This window comes from Dasypus novemcinctus, chromosome 7, assembly GCF_030445035.2.
Source record: "Dasypus novemcinctus isolate mDasNov1 chromosome 7, mDasNov1.1.hap2, whole genome shotgun sequence".
Classification (NCBI taxonomy): domain Eukaryota; kingdom Metazoa; phylum Chordata; class Mammalia; order Cingulata; family Dasypodidae; genus Dasypus; species Dasypus novemcinctus.
Genome location: NC_080679.1, coordinates 42662331 through 42679743, shown reverse-complemented (window position 1 = coordinate 42679743; position 17413 = coordinate 42662331). Strand labels below are relative to the sequence as shown.

Genomic DNA, 17413 nt, shown 5'->3' with positions numbered 1-17413 from the left:
TAGGGAACAGAGATATTTTAGGTATAATGTATATTTAGCATATATTACATAAGGAAGATTTTTTTAAAAAGAACCAACGAACAAAATTTAGGAGTTTTCTAGTTAAAGCCCTCTTTATTTAATACATGTGTGAACACACACCCATTGAAATATTTTTTTCCTGGCAGTTTTTCAGGGATCTCATACTTTTAGACCATGTGATATATCTTATGATATTTTTCGTTTAAAGTATTTAATATCTATTCTCTCCCGTTATATGAATTAAAATCCATAATTATTTCATATTTGGTATTAATGAATATTTTAATGTAAAAGTTATGTTTCATTTGCTTTGGTAAATTTGAGAATAAAAGCATGGGAATCCAACCTTCAAAAAACATGAGAAGACTCATACAGAATTTCAGAAACACCTTAAAAGTCACCTATCATAGCCACTTTATTTTGAGGATAAAGTTGTGAGGGCCTAGAAAAAAAATTATATAACCTGATCATAGTAACTAAAGTAGGAGTAAAACTTATGAGATTTTTGCACTGAACTGCTTTACCTTAAGTAATTTGGAAGTATAGTGTTACCAGTTAAAGAACACTTATTTTTCTGACAACTGATTGTTTATGATCATATAAACCACAGTCAGTTTAATTCTGAAAATCCATCACTTATCCATCATGGTTCCTAACATCCTGCCTTAGGATATTTTTTCTTATGAAGGAAATCTCTTTTTTTTTTCTTTTTTCCATTTTCTATTCCTGGGTTTCCCGTAGCACAGTGTTCTTTTTATTTATTTATTCATTTATTCCACCCCCTGCCTTGTTGTTTGTGGTTGCTGTCTGTTCTCTGTGTGCTTGTCTTTTTTTTTTTTTAGGAGGCACCAGGAACTGAACCCGGAACCTCCCATGAGGGAGGGAGACACCCAGTGGCTTGAGCTACCTCTGCTCCCACAATATTCTTTTGAAATACATGTTTCTCTCTAAACCTTCCTATTTCAAATGGAAATAAAGATAGTTCAGAGAATTCTAATATAGTTTTTGGAGGGCGAGGGAGTGAGGTGGTACAATAATGGCTTACCTATCTAGAACTCAGCTACATATGTGTCTTATATGCGTCTGGAACATAGCCAAGAACTGGAAAGCAGACTAAAAATCCTTTGAGCAGCCACGATAGATGCAACAGAATCTTTTTATTAAAATTCATTATTTTTCTTAAATTCCTTAAGAATGTCCCTTCATCTTTTCAATCTGTTTTTTTTCCCTTTAGATTCATTTATATAACAGGTTAGACTGTCTGTGTTTCTTAAAAATGTATTTATTTTTAATTGCAAAATGTACATAGCAAAAATCATTTGGACCGTTTTTAGTGGACAATTCTTTGACATTAAGTACATTGATAATACTTTGTAGCTTTCATCACTAATTCCAAACTAGGCTGTCTGTTTTTGAAGCTCAAACTAGATTTTAAGAAACACTAAAGCAAGTATATTGACAACATCAAGAAGAGATAGCAGAGGAGAAAAAAGAAAAAAAAAAAGCAAAGCATGAGGTGAACAAATTGGAAATCAGGCACAATTTTAAAAACTGCCAGTGGTGTCTGACTCCTTAATACACCCTGAGGGTATTATTGTAGACTGATTGGTTGCCAAATGATGATTTCTATGTAGAAAAGAAATTTCCTCCCATATATTTTGTTTAGGAAGTCAGGAAAAATATACATTGTGTTTTTAAGAGCATTTCATATGAAATGGTTTAAATAAAAAAAACATTTAATTATTAGATATTTGCCTCTTTTCACAATATTTTTGTTTCTCCTGTACCAATCACATTTCAGTCATGCTAATAGGCATGGGAAGTTGATTTGGGTAGGATAGAGATAAGGGTTTTGGTTTTGAGCATGTTTAGAGATCATACCTCTAAAATATTCAATGGGAAATGTAAAGTATGTTTGTTAGAGAAATTCTGTACTTACGTGAACTGATTAATGCAATTATTTGATCCATGTATTTCAGAAATCAGTGCAGCTGCTATATCCCTCACATCCAAGAGATTTTCCTGATGTACAGGAAAACCCAAGTAAAAAGTTGAGGCAGATCAAGGGCAGAGACCTCATTTCCCTCATTTCCTATGTTCTGTTTCAAAGATTATTCAAATTTTTAAATTACCAGCTCCTTACCATTGGTTTACATAATCACTATTTGGCTCTGCAACTAGTTTCCTACTTAGGAATGAATGTCTTTGATTAGGTCATATATCATATGTAGTGTCATATGTAGAATGAAGCACTTCACTTTTCTATCCCAGTAGTTTTTCTCTTGGTTTAGCTATACCTGACGTACACAAAAGAAGATAACACTCAAGGCTATCTTTCCTTTTCAGCCAGATGAAACCAATACTGATGTTCTTATGAGGCATATTTAAATCACATCACCTGCATTTGTCTGTGACTCAACTACCATTCTAAAGACTGGCTATAGCTATTCTCATCTTCTCAGCTATTTCCTCCTTAGTAGAAGTAGAGCATGTAACAACTGCAAAACTTATTAAATTCCATTGCACAGTAGGATGGCTATTTATTTAGATTGTTGGCCCCTGTTTTTTAAGCCATTTTTTTTATTTGACAAAAAGTGCATAAAATACAGAGTTCTCATACACTACCCTATTAGTACCTTGCATTGGTTTTCATTTGTTATAATTAATTTTTATAATTGCACTGTTAACTATAGGGATCATTTACATTAGGGTTCACTGTGTTGTACTGTCCTATGTTTTTTTGGGTTTTGTTTTTTAAATTTTTATTCTAGTAACATATATACAACCTAGACTTTCCCCTTTTAACCACATTAAAATATGTAATTCAGTGCTGTTAATTACGTTCACAATATTGTGCTTACCATCACCACCATCCAATACCAAAACTTTTTCATCAATCCAAATGGAAACTCTTGTTCCTGATATTTGTGTATGTGTATGGGATGGGGTGGGGGAGATCTATGAAGAGTTCTATCTCACTATTTATTCTAAAGATAGTGTCATGTTTATTAATTTTGCTATATAAAATATAGATCTTTTGCTGAAGAAAGCAGACTTCATTGTAAATTTCTGATGCCATTCAGTACTTATAATTTGGAAATGGCATTAAAGTTTGCTACTTATGTGGATAATGCTGAACAAGCTGTCTTTTGTACAGGCATACACATGTGAGGGGTTTTTAAAAATTTATAACTAGGTTTATTCCTTACAGAATCTGTTGTTTCCAGTTTTCTTGGTTTTATGAATGATTTATAACTGTACTTATTCCTTAGAATCTGTTTTTGTTTTGTTTTGTTTAGTTTGGCAGATTTTCTTGTTGGTTTCATGATCAGCCCCAGGCTTCTGCTCATAAAGGGCTTCCCAGACCTTTCTGGCTCTTCAATATCAGGCTTATCTGTCTGTTTCTGCGGTTTTCCAACAGCCCACATCTATGCAAAAACAATTTAACTGTACTTAAGAACATCTTTTAAATGGTTTTGGCTCCCACCCCTTGTTCACTACTTTAGTTTATTCTAAGGAAATCATTTGATTATCCTGATATTGATTAATCTTCTAATATTTGATAGTAAGGAAAAAGCAGTAGGAAAAGTATAGAGGATAATATCTTATCCATTGAGCAAATGTCTCTTGCCATTTAATAACTAGGTTTTAAACGTGACAATATGGAACCATTTATGAAATTCAGATAAGATAGCTGTTTATGTTTAGATTTTTTTTTTAAAGGAGTTACTGGGGGTTGAACCCAGGATCTTATACATGTACATGGGAAGCAGATGCTAAACCACTGAGCTACATCCACTCCCCTGTAGGTTTAGATTTTGTAGATGGAGGAAAATAGATTGAAAGCTATCATCATTTTATTATGCCTTTTGTTTCGTGGAGAGTTTAAGTAGAATTTTTTTTTCTACAGTTAATCTTATGTACCAGATGCCAGAATCTCTAAACTCTCAGACCTTCAGAACAGATGGGAGCCCAAAAGTAAGATGGTAGAAGATAATTCCTCATTGATAGCAAAGCATTAAATTTTGTACCTAGGTACTAAAGGGCATAGATCATACAGGAAAATTGGTATTACCTTGTGAACTCCTAGAGGGCAAAAAGTGAGTTCCTTTAAAATAATGGTTGTTGGGTTTCCTTTTCTTAAAATAAAGGCAATGTATGTTTATTGTTGAATACTTGGAAAATACATACATAAAAATCACCCAAATTCTTTGTTAAAATTTAAAGCATTTTTTCTAGTCTTTTCTCTGTGCATAAGCATTTTAAAGTAAATTTTAGCATATAAAACATAGACAGCTTAACATAAAGTGTCATCAAACAAATCAGGAAATAAAACAGCCCAGCATATCCATGTGTGTGTCTTCGTAGTCACTACTTCTACTCCCCTTGAAAGGATAACCATTGTTCTGACTCTGATAATCCCTTGCTTTACTTTTTTTTTTTAAATTTATTTTATTTATTTTTCCCCACCCTCTCATTGTTTGCACTTGCTACATCTGTTCGCCTTTCTTGTTTTGCTAGGAGGCACTGGGAACTGAACCCAGGACCTCTGTTTTGGGGTAAGGCACCTAATCACTTGAGCCACCTCCACTCTCTGCTTTGTTTTGTCTCATTGTTTTATTCCTTGTGTCTCTTGTTGCATCAGCTTGTTGTCTTGCTCACCTTCTTTAGGAGGCACCAGGAACCGAACCTGGGACCTCCTGTGAGGTAGGCAGAAGCTCAGTCACATGAGCCACATCCACATCCCCCCTTGCTTTACTTTGTAGTTTTCTCTATGTTTTATATGTCCAAAACATTTACTATAGTTTTGTTTTTCCAGGTTTTGAACTTTATATAAACTAAATTGTAGAATATTCTTCTGTGTAATATGTCTTCTAATTTCTAAGTAAACCATTAAAAGAATAGAGAGCAAACTTACTACAAAAGAAAAAATAGGAAATGATTTTAAAAGTAAGCATTCCAAAAGAACTTGAGAGAAAAATAGGCTAAAATAAGATATATGTAAACACAAAGATGTCATTAATTATATTAGATATAAATGGATTAAATGTTCCAGTTAAAAGACAAAGATTGGACTGAATTAAACATATGCTAACAATCCAACTACAGATTATTTGTTTACAAAAGATACATCTAAAACATAAGACTACCAAAATGTTACCAATAAATTAATGGGGAAAATACACAAATATTAACTATATTAATATCAAATGGTCTTTAAGACATAAAATATTACCAGAGAAAAAGATCATCACTTTGTAATGACAAATATTCAATTTAACAGGAAGGTAGAACAAGTTATAGCCTTAAAATAGAAGAACACAAAATTGATGTGTGTGGCAGTTTGATATTATTTATAAATTCCAAAAAGGGATACTGATTATGTTTGTAAACTGGTCTCTTTCTCTGTGTGGAATACCCTTTGATTGTGTTAAATCCAAAGGTTTTAGGCGTTTAGTTGATTAAAACAAGATTAGGGCTTTGATTCGACCAGGTCATTTGGGTGTGCAGGGTTGAGTCCTTGCCTCCTTAGTGGGTTATATAAATGGATACTCAATCTAAAACACAGAAGTATATACACAGAGAAGATACACAGGAAGAGAGACAGCTCCATTGACATGGCAGAGGCCCCCAGAAGAAAGATGAACAATTCACCTGATAATTTACAGCTGACCTTATGAAGAGACCAGAGCAGCTGAGCCTGGAAAGAAGTGAATCCTCTAGCCTACAGCTGAGATCAGAAGGCCCTGGGCCCACAAACCTGAAGAGGAAGAGGAAGGCTGAACTCTCACAGAGGTCACCTGCCATCTTGATTCAACACGTGGCATCATACTTTGGGTGAGAAAGTACCTTTTATGGTACCTTGAGTTAGACTTCTTAGGGCCTTGTAATTGTAAGCTTTTACCCCAGATAAATACCCTTTATAAAAGCCAACACATTTCTGGTACTTTGTACCAGCACCCCTTAGGCTGATTAATACAATGTAACTAAAAGAATAGAGAAAATCCTAATTATAGTGGAAGATTTTAATACATTTCTTTAGTAATTGATAGTGCAGTTAAAAAAAAAACAATAAATAGGTAGAAGATTTGACTGTTCAATAAGTACAGAGATGCTTACAAGCTACATGTAAAGGCAAAAAAAAGTATAGAAAACTTAAATTGGGTTTTCAAAGTGTTCTTCATACTATAGGGTGTTGTTATATGAAAAGAACCAGAATACAAAATTGGATATAGTAATTCCAATTTTACTTAAAATGCTATATGTGGTTAAGAAAATACTTTACTTTGGGTTTTCGGCAGTTTGTCTATTATGTACATAGGTAAGATTTTCATTACAGTTGTCCTGCATAGGATTTACTGAGCTACTGTGTGGGTTGTTCTTCATCAGTTTTGGAAAAATCTTATGCATAACCTCTTTCAGTATTCTTCTGCACCCTTTCTTGTCTAGAATTTTCCTCCACTAGCAGGCCATAGGAAACTAAATCTTAATATAAAATCTTAAGTAATTTTCATTTGTGTTAACCATTCTCTACATTTTATATAGTGATAAGTTTTTCAGGATAGAGATTTGTCTTCTGTTGTTGATAATCTGTAAATTTTTAATGTTCATAGATTTCATAATTAAGAAGTAGATTTTTCTCAAGCTAGATGTCCTATGCCTTCTAATTCCTGGTTGAATTTAAAACCTACTTTTCAAAAAGTTGTGTGATCTAGTTCTTTGGGGAATTAAACATTGGCTATCTCAATGTGTTTGCAAAAGCAGTTTTATCTGTAATGATTCTTTAATATTTAATTTTGTCTTTTTTACAGAAGACTTAGATAATGTTTTTAACTCATATTTATTTGAATTGCACAAGAAGATAAAAACTCATTTAAAGACCCAGCCTTTCAAATTTGGAAATAGCAAAGCTTTGTTCTTCAATGTGAGTTTGTGAATTTTATTAGATCAGTGAAAGAGCAGCCTCATTATCTGAAAAACAGTATATTTGGCTGGTTAACAATAGCAGTGAACTTTTGAACATATTTTTTTAATGTTAACTAGACGAAATTAGCTTTAATTGTATATATCCTTTCTTTCATAAAAAGTTCTCGTGATTAACTCCATTACTTTTTAATTAATTTACCAGTGTATTCTGGAATTTTTTATAATATATTTCATTCAATCTGATTGAAGGACTGCTTCCATAGTAATGAATCTGGAATGTTATAGGTTGTGCTACACCATAGCTATAAGCTTCAGAATGACCTGAAAACATATCTGAAAGTCATTAGTGATTTGAGAAGATCAATAAGTACATAATAGAGAATCTGTAGATTATTATTTAGTTTTATATTTGTGTTTTTTTTCACTCAGGGTGGCTCTCCTTGCGGGGCACACTCTGCGCATGAGGCAGCCCTACGCGGGGGTGCCCCTGCATGACACGACACTCCTTGTGCGTGGCCACACTGTACGTGGGCCAGCCTACCACACAGGTCAGGAGGCCCTGGTGATCAAACCCTGAACCCTCCATATGGTAGGTGGACACTCTATCCATTGAGTCATGTCCACTTCCCTATTTGTGTGTTTTTAAAGTGTGCTTAAGGAAGCAGACTTGGCCCAGTATGTAGGTTGTGCACCTACCACATGGAAGGTCTGCGGTTCAAACCCTGGGCCTCCTTGACCCGTGTTAAGCTGGCCCATGTGCAGTGCTGATGAGCGCAAGGAGTGCCATGCCACACAGGGGTGTCCCCCGCGTAGGGGAGCCCCATGTGCAAGGAGTGCACCCTGTAAGGAGAGCCGCCCAGCATGAAAGAAAGTACAGCCTGCCCAGGAATGGCACCGCACACATGGAGAGCTGACCAGCAAGATGACACAACAAAAAGAAACACAGATTCCTGGTGCCACTGATAAGGATAGAAGTGGTCACAGAAGAACACACAGCGAATGGACACAGAGCAGACAACGGGGCGGGGGCGGGGGAAGGGAAGAGAAATAAATAAAAAATCTTAAAAAAATAAAGTATGCTTAAAGTAGTGTTTCTCTTTTGGGTTAGGCAAATTCTAAAATGAATTTTTTTTTTTATTGAAGTAACATACACATAGCGTAGGATTAACCATTTTTAAATGTACAATTCATTGACATTTTATACATTCACCTGTCTAGAGACAGGTGAAGAAAACATTTTCTTCATCCCAAAAGGAACTCTGTACTTATTAGCACTCTTCATTCTCTCCTCTCCCTAACCCCTGGCAACCTCTAAACTGCTTTCTATCTCTTTGAATTTGTCTATTCTGGACATTTCATATAAATGGAATCATATAATATGTGGTCTTTGGTGTCTAGTTTCTTTCACTTAATGTAATATTTCCAAAGTTAATCCACATTGTAGCATATGTGAGTACTTCATTCCTTTTTATGGTTTAATATCATTCCATTGTATGGGTATTCCACTTTTTGTTTATCCATGGATCACAAGATAAACGCTGAGATTGTTTCCACTTTTGACTCTTGTAAATAGTGCTATTATGAACATTTGTATACAAGTTTTTGTTTGAATACCTGCTTTTTTGAGGGGGATAAATATCTATGAGTGGAATTGCTAAGTCATGTGGTACATCTGTTTAATTTTATAGGAACTGCCAAACTGTTTTTCACTGTTGCTACACCATTTTATATTCCCACCAGCAATGTACAAGGGTTCTAATTTTGCCACATCCTTGTCAATACTTGTTTTTTTCTATCTCTTTATTATAGCCATCCTATTTTACATGAAGCAGTAGCTCATTGTGGTAAAATGAGTGTTTATATTTAGCTTTTCTTCCTTTAATTCACCCTTAAAGATTAAAACTAGGTACAATTATCAATATATTAAAATCCATTAATATTCAACTAGTGTCCTGAGATTAAAATTATATTACAGGGAAGTGGATGTGGCTCAAGTGATTGAGCGCACGCCTTCCCTATGGGAGGTCCCTGGTTCGGTTCCCCATGCCTCCTAAAGAAGACAGAAAACTGGCACAATGGACAGGCACAGCAAGCTGACGCAACAAGAGACACAGAAGAAAAACAGTGAGAGAGGCAACAAAGCAGGGAGCACAGGTGGCTCAAGCAGTTAGGTGCCTCCCTCCCACATCAGAGGTCCTGGATTCAGTCCCCAGTGCCTCCGAGAGAAACAAGGAAGACAAACAGACGCAGTGCAAACAATGGGGGGGGGGGGGGGGAATTTTTAAAAAAAAATTTATATTACAGTGTTCCAATAGATCCTTATATGGATTTATTGTTTTAACTTTTTAATATGCAATTATGCTTAATTTGAGACAAATCCACTTATTTAGAACAGAAATGCCCTTCAGAGGAACCCTTTGCTATAGAGGCTTCTAGTTTAAATCAACATATAATTACAATGTCCAAAGTAGAATGCTGTAAAATATGAAACATTCCATTTTGAGTGTACATAAAGAATGATTATATATAAGGATTAATAGTTGTTTCACTCAGCATCTGGTCAGTATTACCAAACACTGCCTAAATACCTCCCATAAAAAACAAAACAAAAATGACAAAACAAAATTATTTTATCGGGTAACTCATTCCATTTTAGAAATCTCTTTGTAAGCAGTTCTTCTGTATGCTGAGCTGAAGTCTGCTGTCCTTGAACATACTATTTGGATCTGGTTATTGTCTCTAGCTGTTTAGACAAGTCCATTATTCCACATAAAGACTGCTATCTTATCTTCCCATGTTTTCTCTTTAATGCTTTCTATCTTACTCCAGATACCTGATTTACAGAATGGAATTAATACAGAAAATATTTTACATGCTCATAATTGCCTTGTGATTTAGATTTATGTGTTTCCATTTTGCAAGTGAGGAAAATTAGGTGAGGAAATTTTCCCAAGGTTATACAGTAAGTAGAAGAATTGAGATTCAAGTCAAAATCATATTTAACTCCCTGCAAAGCCACATTCTTTTCATTAATAGTAATATCCATGTTGATAAACCTAATAACTATTGTGTATTGCATAAGTACCATGTACAGACACTGTACCAAGCACTTCATGGACATTTTCCCATTTAAGCCTCATAGCTTACTTGTGAGGTAGGAAGCACTATTTTCACAGGCAAAGAAATGAAGCTCAGAAAAGTTAAGTAATTTGCTCCTGGCACTGAGCAAGTGGTGTAGGGCCAAGATTTAAACTCAGATAGGATTCCAAAAACTTTCCTCTTAAGTATTATGCTGCCTATATTGTTTCTGGATATACTTCATATCCAATAATTAGTGTCCCTAAATACTAATTATTGAAACAGGTGTTTCAGTGTACTAAATCTATGTAAGATAATTTGAAATGGTTTTTTAAAAATGCACTTTTTGCAATGAACAGAAATTATTAATTTTTTTTTCATTTCTTTTAATGCAAAAACGATTTGACTATATATTGATAACAGCCTTTCCAAAGAACAGTCTTTCAGTGTTTAACAAAATACCAAAGAAAGCAGACTATTTTTTAATTTCTTTTCCAGGTCCACCTCATTCATTTAACCGAGATGAGACAATAATCATTGCTTTGGCATCAGTCTCTGTGTTAGCTGTTTTGATAGTTGCCTTATGCTTTGGATACAGGATGCTGACAGGTAAAAACACCACTTTTTGTCCTATTGTTTATTTATCATGCAGTTAGAATTTATTTTTTCCTGTTTAAAATTTTTGTGCTATACTAGTTCCCATTCTACTCTGTAAAGAACTTTTTTCAGTTTTTACAAAAAATTTCAAACATACACAAAATACCTATTGTTCAGCTTCAACAGTTATCTTATGGGCAATATTGTTTCACCTATTCCCCTACCGTCCCCTTTCATGCTGTTGGATTATTTTGAAGTAAATCACAGGTACTGTGTATCTATAAATACTTCAGTATTTTTTTTCTGAAATATAAATACTTAAAAAATACATAACCACAATACCATTTTCACATCTTAAAAAAAGCAGTAATTCCTCAATATCATCAAATGTGCAGTCAGTTGTAATAAACATTAGTTTTGATAGGCTTTTTAGGGCATCAGAACCTATTCATTCATTTGAATATCTTTAAAAATGATCTTTATACTTCTGATATTTCTTAAAGTTTTAACATTCTAAACTAGGTCTATTTCACAGAATTTAGCTCTCAAGCTATTCATCATTTATCTTCATTTGTAAATGATTCCTAGTTTAATAAATAGTTTTACTCCAGGAAGTGGACTTGGTCCAGTGGTTAGGGCATCTGTCTACCACATGGGAGGTCCGGGGTTCAAACCCCGGGCCTCCTGGACCCGTGTGGAGCTGGCCCATGCGCAGTGCGGATATGCACAAGGAGTGTCCTGCCACGCAGGGGTGTCCCCTGTGTAGGGGAACCCCATGCACAAGGAGTGCACCACGCAAGGAGTGCACCCCATAAGGAGAGCTGCCCAGCTCGAAACAAGTGCAGCCTGCCTAAGCATGGCGCCACCCACACGGAGAGCTGACAAAGCAAGATGACGCATCAAAAAGAAACACAGATTCCCATGCCGCTGACAACCACAGAAGTGGACAAAGAAGACACAGCAAATAGACACAGAGAACAGGCAATGGGGTGGGGGGGAAGGAGAGAGAAATAAATAAATAATCTTTAAAAAAAAATATAGTTTTACTCCTGTTAACTTTAGGGATAAGTCTTGCTGCCAGCCCTTCTATAGCTCCTCTTTTTAATTATAATATAATAAATGAGTAATTTTTTAAAAATTATTTTTAATTATCTTTTTTTAAAAGATACATAGATCACAGATAATGTTACATTAAAAAATATAAGAAGTTATAAATGAGTAATAAAGATCTTTATTTTAAGAAACTTCTGTTTCCTCTTCCCACAGGAGACCATAAACAAGGTCTTCACAGTATGAACATGATGGAGGCAGCAGCATCAGAGCCCTCTCTGGATTTAGATAATCTGAAACTGTTGGAGGTAAGGCTACTATTAAATTTTGAACTGTTCTTTCTACCCTGGTAGTACATCTGAAACATTGATTCATTCACTCACTAATTCATTTATTCAACTAGCATTTTTAAAAAATTATACCCCCCCCCACCCCCAATGTTTGCACTTGCTGTCTGCTCTCTGTGTCTGCACATCTTTTTGAAGACCCTGGAACCTCCCATTTGGGAGGGAGGTGCCCAATTGCTTTAGCCACATCTGCTCCTTTCTTGTTGTCTCTCACTGTGTTTCCTTGTTGCATCATCTCCCCTCACCAGCTCATCACATCAGCTCACTGTCTTGCTCATCTTCTGTAGGAGGCACCAGAAACTGAACCCAGGACCTCCCATGTAGGAGGCGGGCACCCAACTTCTTGAGCCACATTTGCTCCCCCAACCAGTATTTTTTGATTATCAATTTTTGTGTCAAGTACTATTCTAGGCCTTGGGAACATAGATGAACAATACAGACATCCTTCTTGGGGCTTCATTATAGTGGAGAAGAGTCTATAAACAGGTAAACGAATGTATAATATCAATTCAAAAAAGTAGTAAGTACTATAAGGAAGAATTGGATAAGGAGATAAGAAAGTGATGGATGGGGGGTAATTATAGAAAGAATTGTTAGAAAAGGACTGTCTGAGAAAGTGACTTTAATTAAATAGAGATTTAAACAGAGTATGGATATAAAGACATAAAATTTTGAGATTCATGTGCCAGGCAAAGAATCATGGATGCTAAATATTCCTTTGCTTATTGATATATTACATAATTTTATATTTGCATATGAATATTACATATTTTATAGAAGTTCATTTTAATTTGATAGTGTCTCAGAAATGATGTTAAAAGTCTTACCACAATGAGAATTTTTATTATCTTTATTAGGAATGACTTTATAACACTGATCCCAAAGCCAGACATTAACTAATAGATATAATAGAATTGTCTATATAAAACATTTTAAAAAATTTCTCAATGGAGAAAAATGCAATAAAGGTAAAAGCCAAATTTGAAAACAGATATTTCAACACATAAGCAAATTAATAAAGAGCTGATATAAATCAATATAATAGAAATAACCCTTTAAAAATGGAAAAAAGAAAAGAATTGCCAAGTTACAGAAGAAGTAAGGGTGGCTAATAAATGTACAATAAGATGTCCAGTTTAGTAGATTGAACAAAATACTAACTATAAATAAAGCAGAATTTTATCCAGGATTGAGTGGGAAAAAAAAATCTCAGACATTGCTGATTTAACTATGTATTTTTTTTTAATTTTTTTATTCATTTTTTTAAAATATTACATTCAAAAAATATGAGGTCCCATTCAACCCCACCGCCCCCACCCCACCACTATCCCCACAGCAACACTTTCTCCCATCATCATGTCACATCCATTGCATTTGGTAAGTATATCTCTGGGCATCACTGCACCTCATGGTCAGTGGTCCACATCATAGCCCATACTCTCCCATGTTCCATCCAGTGGGCCCTGGGAGGATCTACAATGTCCGGTAATTGTCCCTGAAGCACCACCCAGGACAACACCAAGTCCCAAAAACGCCTCCACATCTCATCTCTTCCTCCCATTCCCTGCACCCAGCAGCCACCATGGCCACTTTTCCCACACCAATGCCACATTTTCTCTGTGGACCTTGGATTGGTTGTGTCCATTGCACATCTATGTCAAGAGGAGGCTTAGATTCCACATGGGTACTGGATGCAATCCTCCTGCTTTCAGTCGTAGGCACTCTAGGCTCCATGGTGTGGTGGTTGACATTCTTCAACTCCATGTTAGCTGAATGGGGTAAGTTCAATAAATCAGAGTGTAGGAGTTGAAGTCTGTTGAGGCTCAGGGCCTGGCTATCATATTGTCAGTCCAGAGATTCAAATCCCCTAGATATATCTTAAACCCCAGCACCAACTACAATTCCAGTAAAGTAGCATGAAAGTCTTGTGACAAGAGATCCCATCTGTGTCCAGCTCCATCACGCAGAAACACCAGCTCCAAAGAAGGGCCAACTGACATGGCAGTGAACCCCATCTGCCATGGCCATAGAACCTGTGGGTCTCTTTAGCCCTCAAAAGAACCAATACCTGGGGTTGTATCTACTTTATCTGTCTCTGAGACTCTGCTCAGGTGTGCATAAAGGCAATCCTGACAACCTCCAGACTCTTTTTTAGAAACTCATAGCCATATTAACTCATTTCTCCTTTCCATTTCCCCCTTACATTAGGTCAAACAGCATTTTAATCTCCTGTTACTATATTTAACTATGTATTAATACAACTTTTCTAAAAAGACTTGTCTGTATGTATTAATACAACTTTTCTAAAAAGACTTGTCTGTATGTTAAATTTCAACTAACCTAGAAATAATGAATGAAATATAGCAAACATTTTAAATGAATTCTTGTAAATCCCTGACTGGTTTCAATAAAGAGTGAAAGAAATCCCCAGAAGCCAAAAATAAAGAATGTGGGATTTTATCATGGACATTGTGTATGTTATATTGTGGAGACCCTGAATTCTGTAATATTCTTGAGTGTGTTGATTTTTGTTTGTGTTAGTAGGCAATTAACTTGGTTGGACACAAACTGCAAACTCATCTCTTGGGCAGAAGCTCAAATTCAGTTCAGTTATTTTATCTTTAACTAGTCCATCTCATGTATTCATTGGGTTTCCCCCTGTTTGACTCTCTCCTTACTGGGATTCTTCCCTCACCTTCCAGCAGCCAGGGTTGCCCCAGATTCTGTCCTCTGCTTCCTTGGAGCAGAAAGTTATGGATTTTCTATTAATTTTAGCTCTTCTACACAGCAATGATTAAAACCTGCCTTCAAGCTAAAAGCCATGAAAGGAATAACTCACACCATATCATTCCCTTCTTTTACAGGTTGGCTCCCCTCAAAATCAGCCTACTTTTTGTTCATTCTCCAGTGCCTTTAGATTTTTTTTTTTAATTTTGTATGGCATACCATATGGGTTCATACATTATTATTTATTAAGCTTCATTGTTCAGTTGTGCTATGAATTAATACCTTGCTTACAAACATTTACAGGTAATTGGCCGGGGTCGATATGGAGCAGTATATAAAGGATCCTTGGACGAGCGTCCAGTTGCTGTAAAAGTGTTTTCCTTTGCAAACCGTCAGAATTTTATCAATGAGAAGAACATTTACAGAGTGCCTTTGATGGAACATGACAACATTGCTCGCTTTATAGTTGGGGATGAGAGGGTCACTGCAGATGGCCGCATGGAGTATTTGCTTGTCATGGAGTATTATCCCAATGTAAGTTTTTAAAAAATAAACTGACATTATATAACTGTTGATCAGCTAATATCCATGTAATATGTATTACAATGGAGGACCACTGTAACATAGAGCAGTATTGGTTTGCAAACTGGTTATTAATAGTCATCAGTGAGATGAGGATCTCATGCCAGAATGTAAATCAACTAAATCACTAATTACACTGTTTACGTTAAGTGCTGTCTTCTCTCTCTCTCTCTTTGGTAACAAGACTTTTTTGATTAAGGACGCAGTGCTTTGACATTCATTCTGCATTCTGGTACAACTCCTTATTTCCCTTATCTCATCACAGACTGGTAATAAACAGTTGTGAATAAATACTATGAGTAGCACTGATATATATGTGTGTGTGTATATATATATATATTAACAAAAGCCTTCTGTTTTTCACTTGTAAAACTTAATTTGTATTTGTACTGGTGAAAGATACAGTATATCATTAAACAAGAATCTAAAATGCAGTTATTTTTCTCTTGTTTTGATAAATCAGAGAAGCCTTTAAAGGGAAATAACCATTCATAATTTTTAATATTGAAGACTTAAAAATTGATAATGCTTAGTTGCTCTTTTTCTTTCCATCCTCTTCATCTCTCAACTCACAAAAATATCTTACTAAATTTTTCAGCATTCTGAAATGTAGTAATTCATTGGATGATGTTGAAGTCAATTAATTCTCCTTTTTTTTCTTGTACTATTTCCTCTACATAGGGATCTCTATGCAAGTATTTGAGTCTCCATACAAGTGACTGGGTAAGCTCTTGCCGCCTGGCTCATTCTGTGACCAGAGGACTAGCTTATCTTCACACAGAATTACCACGAGGAGGTAAGAGTAGAAGAGGAATGACGCACATGTGGGCTCAGAATTCACAAAGGGGAATTTTAATCAAATCTTCAGAGTAAAAGGATATTTTGTATTATAGCAGATTTTATTATTTGCCAGTTTTTAAAAAAATCTGGCATGAACTTCAACATTCGAGGGATCATTGATCCCTTTGAGAATTTGATTAAAGCTCTGAACTCACTTCCTGCAAAGATATATATATATTTAGAATACTTAGAAAATGATGCTTCTTATGGTTCTTGGGGATTCATCTATGGACCTTAGGCTAAAAACTCCTGACATAGGCTGTATTATATCTTCTTTGTATTTATTGTGTTTATTTAAATAAACTATCATGCATTATCACTTCCTTAGTTTTAATATCACATGGGGCCTTATTCTATGGGTTGGTCTTTAGTATAACACCCAAATGTATCGTTTTATAAATCAGTACTTCTGTTAGCTAGAACTAAGTTTGGCCAAATCTCTTGGGGGATGAGAATGGGGTGGGGGGTAATAACAGTGGCTTCATTAAGAAAGAAACTATTTTCTTTCTTATGTAGAAATGTAGAGGTAGTTGAGGGTAGATTTGGCCTCAGTATAGTATTGTCAGGGCCCCACGCCCCTTTATTTCTTCTGTACCATCCTTTATAAATGGCTTTCATTTTCAAGATAACTTCATTTTGTACCATGTAGTTTTCTAGTCAGCAGGAAGTAGGAAAAGGAAGTAGAAGGAATTGCTTCCTTGTGCATCTGAAAATCCCACTGTTATGTTTTGTTGTACAGAACTTAGTCACACCACTACACTTAACTGCAAGAGAGAATGGGAATGTAGTTTTTCTGGCTGATGTACTGCTGTCTCAGATAAAATTGGATTCCCTTACTAAGTAGGAAGGAGAGAACAGATGGTGGGGAGTCCGTCTTTGCCAGTGTTTCTGAATTTCTGACTTCTAAGGTTGAGTCCTGGGTTTCTAAGCTTTAATACACACTCTTTTTTAGTTATTCAGGGATCTCTTTAATATATTTGTTTTCTCACTTTGCTTCAAAATATATCTCAGTTCACTGACACCTCTAAATTAGCTTTTGCTATAAAAATTTTGTCTCTCTGCTTTCTTTAGCTTTCATCCCTTATAGCATTTTCATCATGTGCTATAGTCCAAAACACTGTTTTTATAGTCTCTCTGACCTCTATGGTGATGAGAATCCTTAATGTCAATTTCTTAGATCTTTGTTCCATTATATAATAGTCATAGGTCATCTTTTTTAGCTGAGGTTTCATATATAAATCATC

General features: G+C 35.3%; 1 protein-coding gene across 2 annotated transcripts in view; it reads left to right on the top strand.

Annotated features, from left to right (window-relative positions):
* The window catches only part of BMPR2 (bone morphogenetic protein receptor type 2), a 208266-nt gene that overhangs the window by 147604 nt on the left and 43249 nt on the right, over positions 1-17413 (top strand). For both annotated transcript variants that reach the window (XM_058300360.1, XM_058300361.1), the window contains exons 4-7: positions 10525-10635; positions 11890-11981; positions 15051-15281; positions 16011-16125. In XM_058300360.1, the coding sequence (XP_058156343.1) occupies positions 10525-10635; positions 11890-11981; positions 15051-15281; positions 16011-16125 (549 nt within the window). The remainder of the gene's footprint in view (positions 1-10524; positions 10636-11889; positions 11982-15050; positions 15282-16010; positions 16126-17413) is intronic.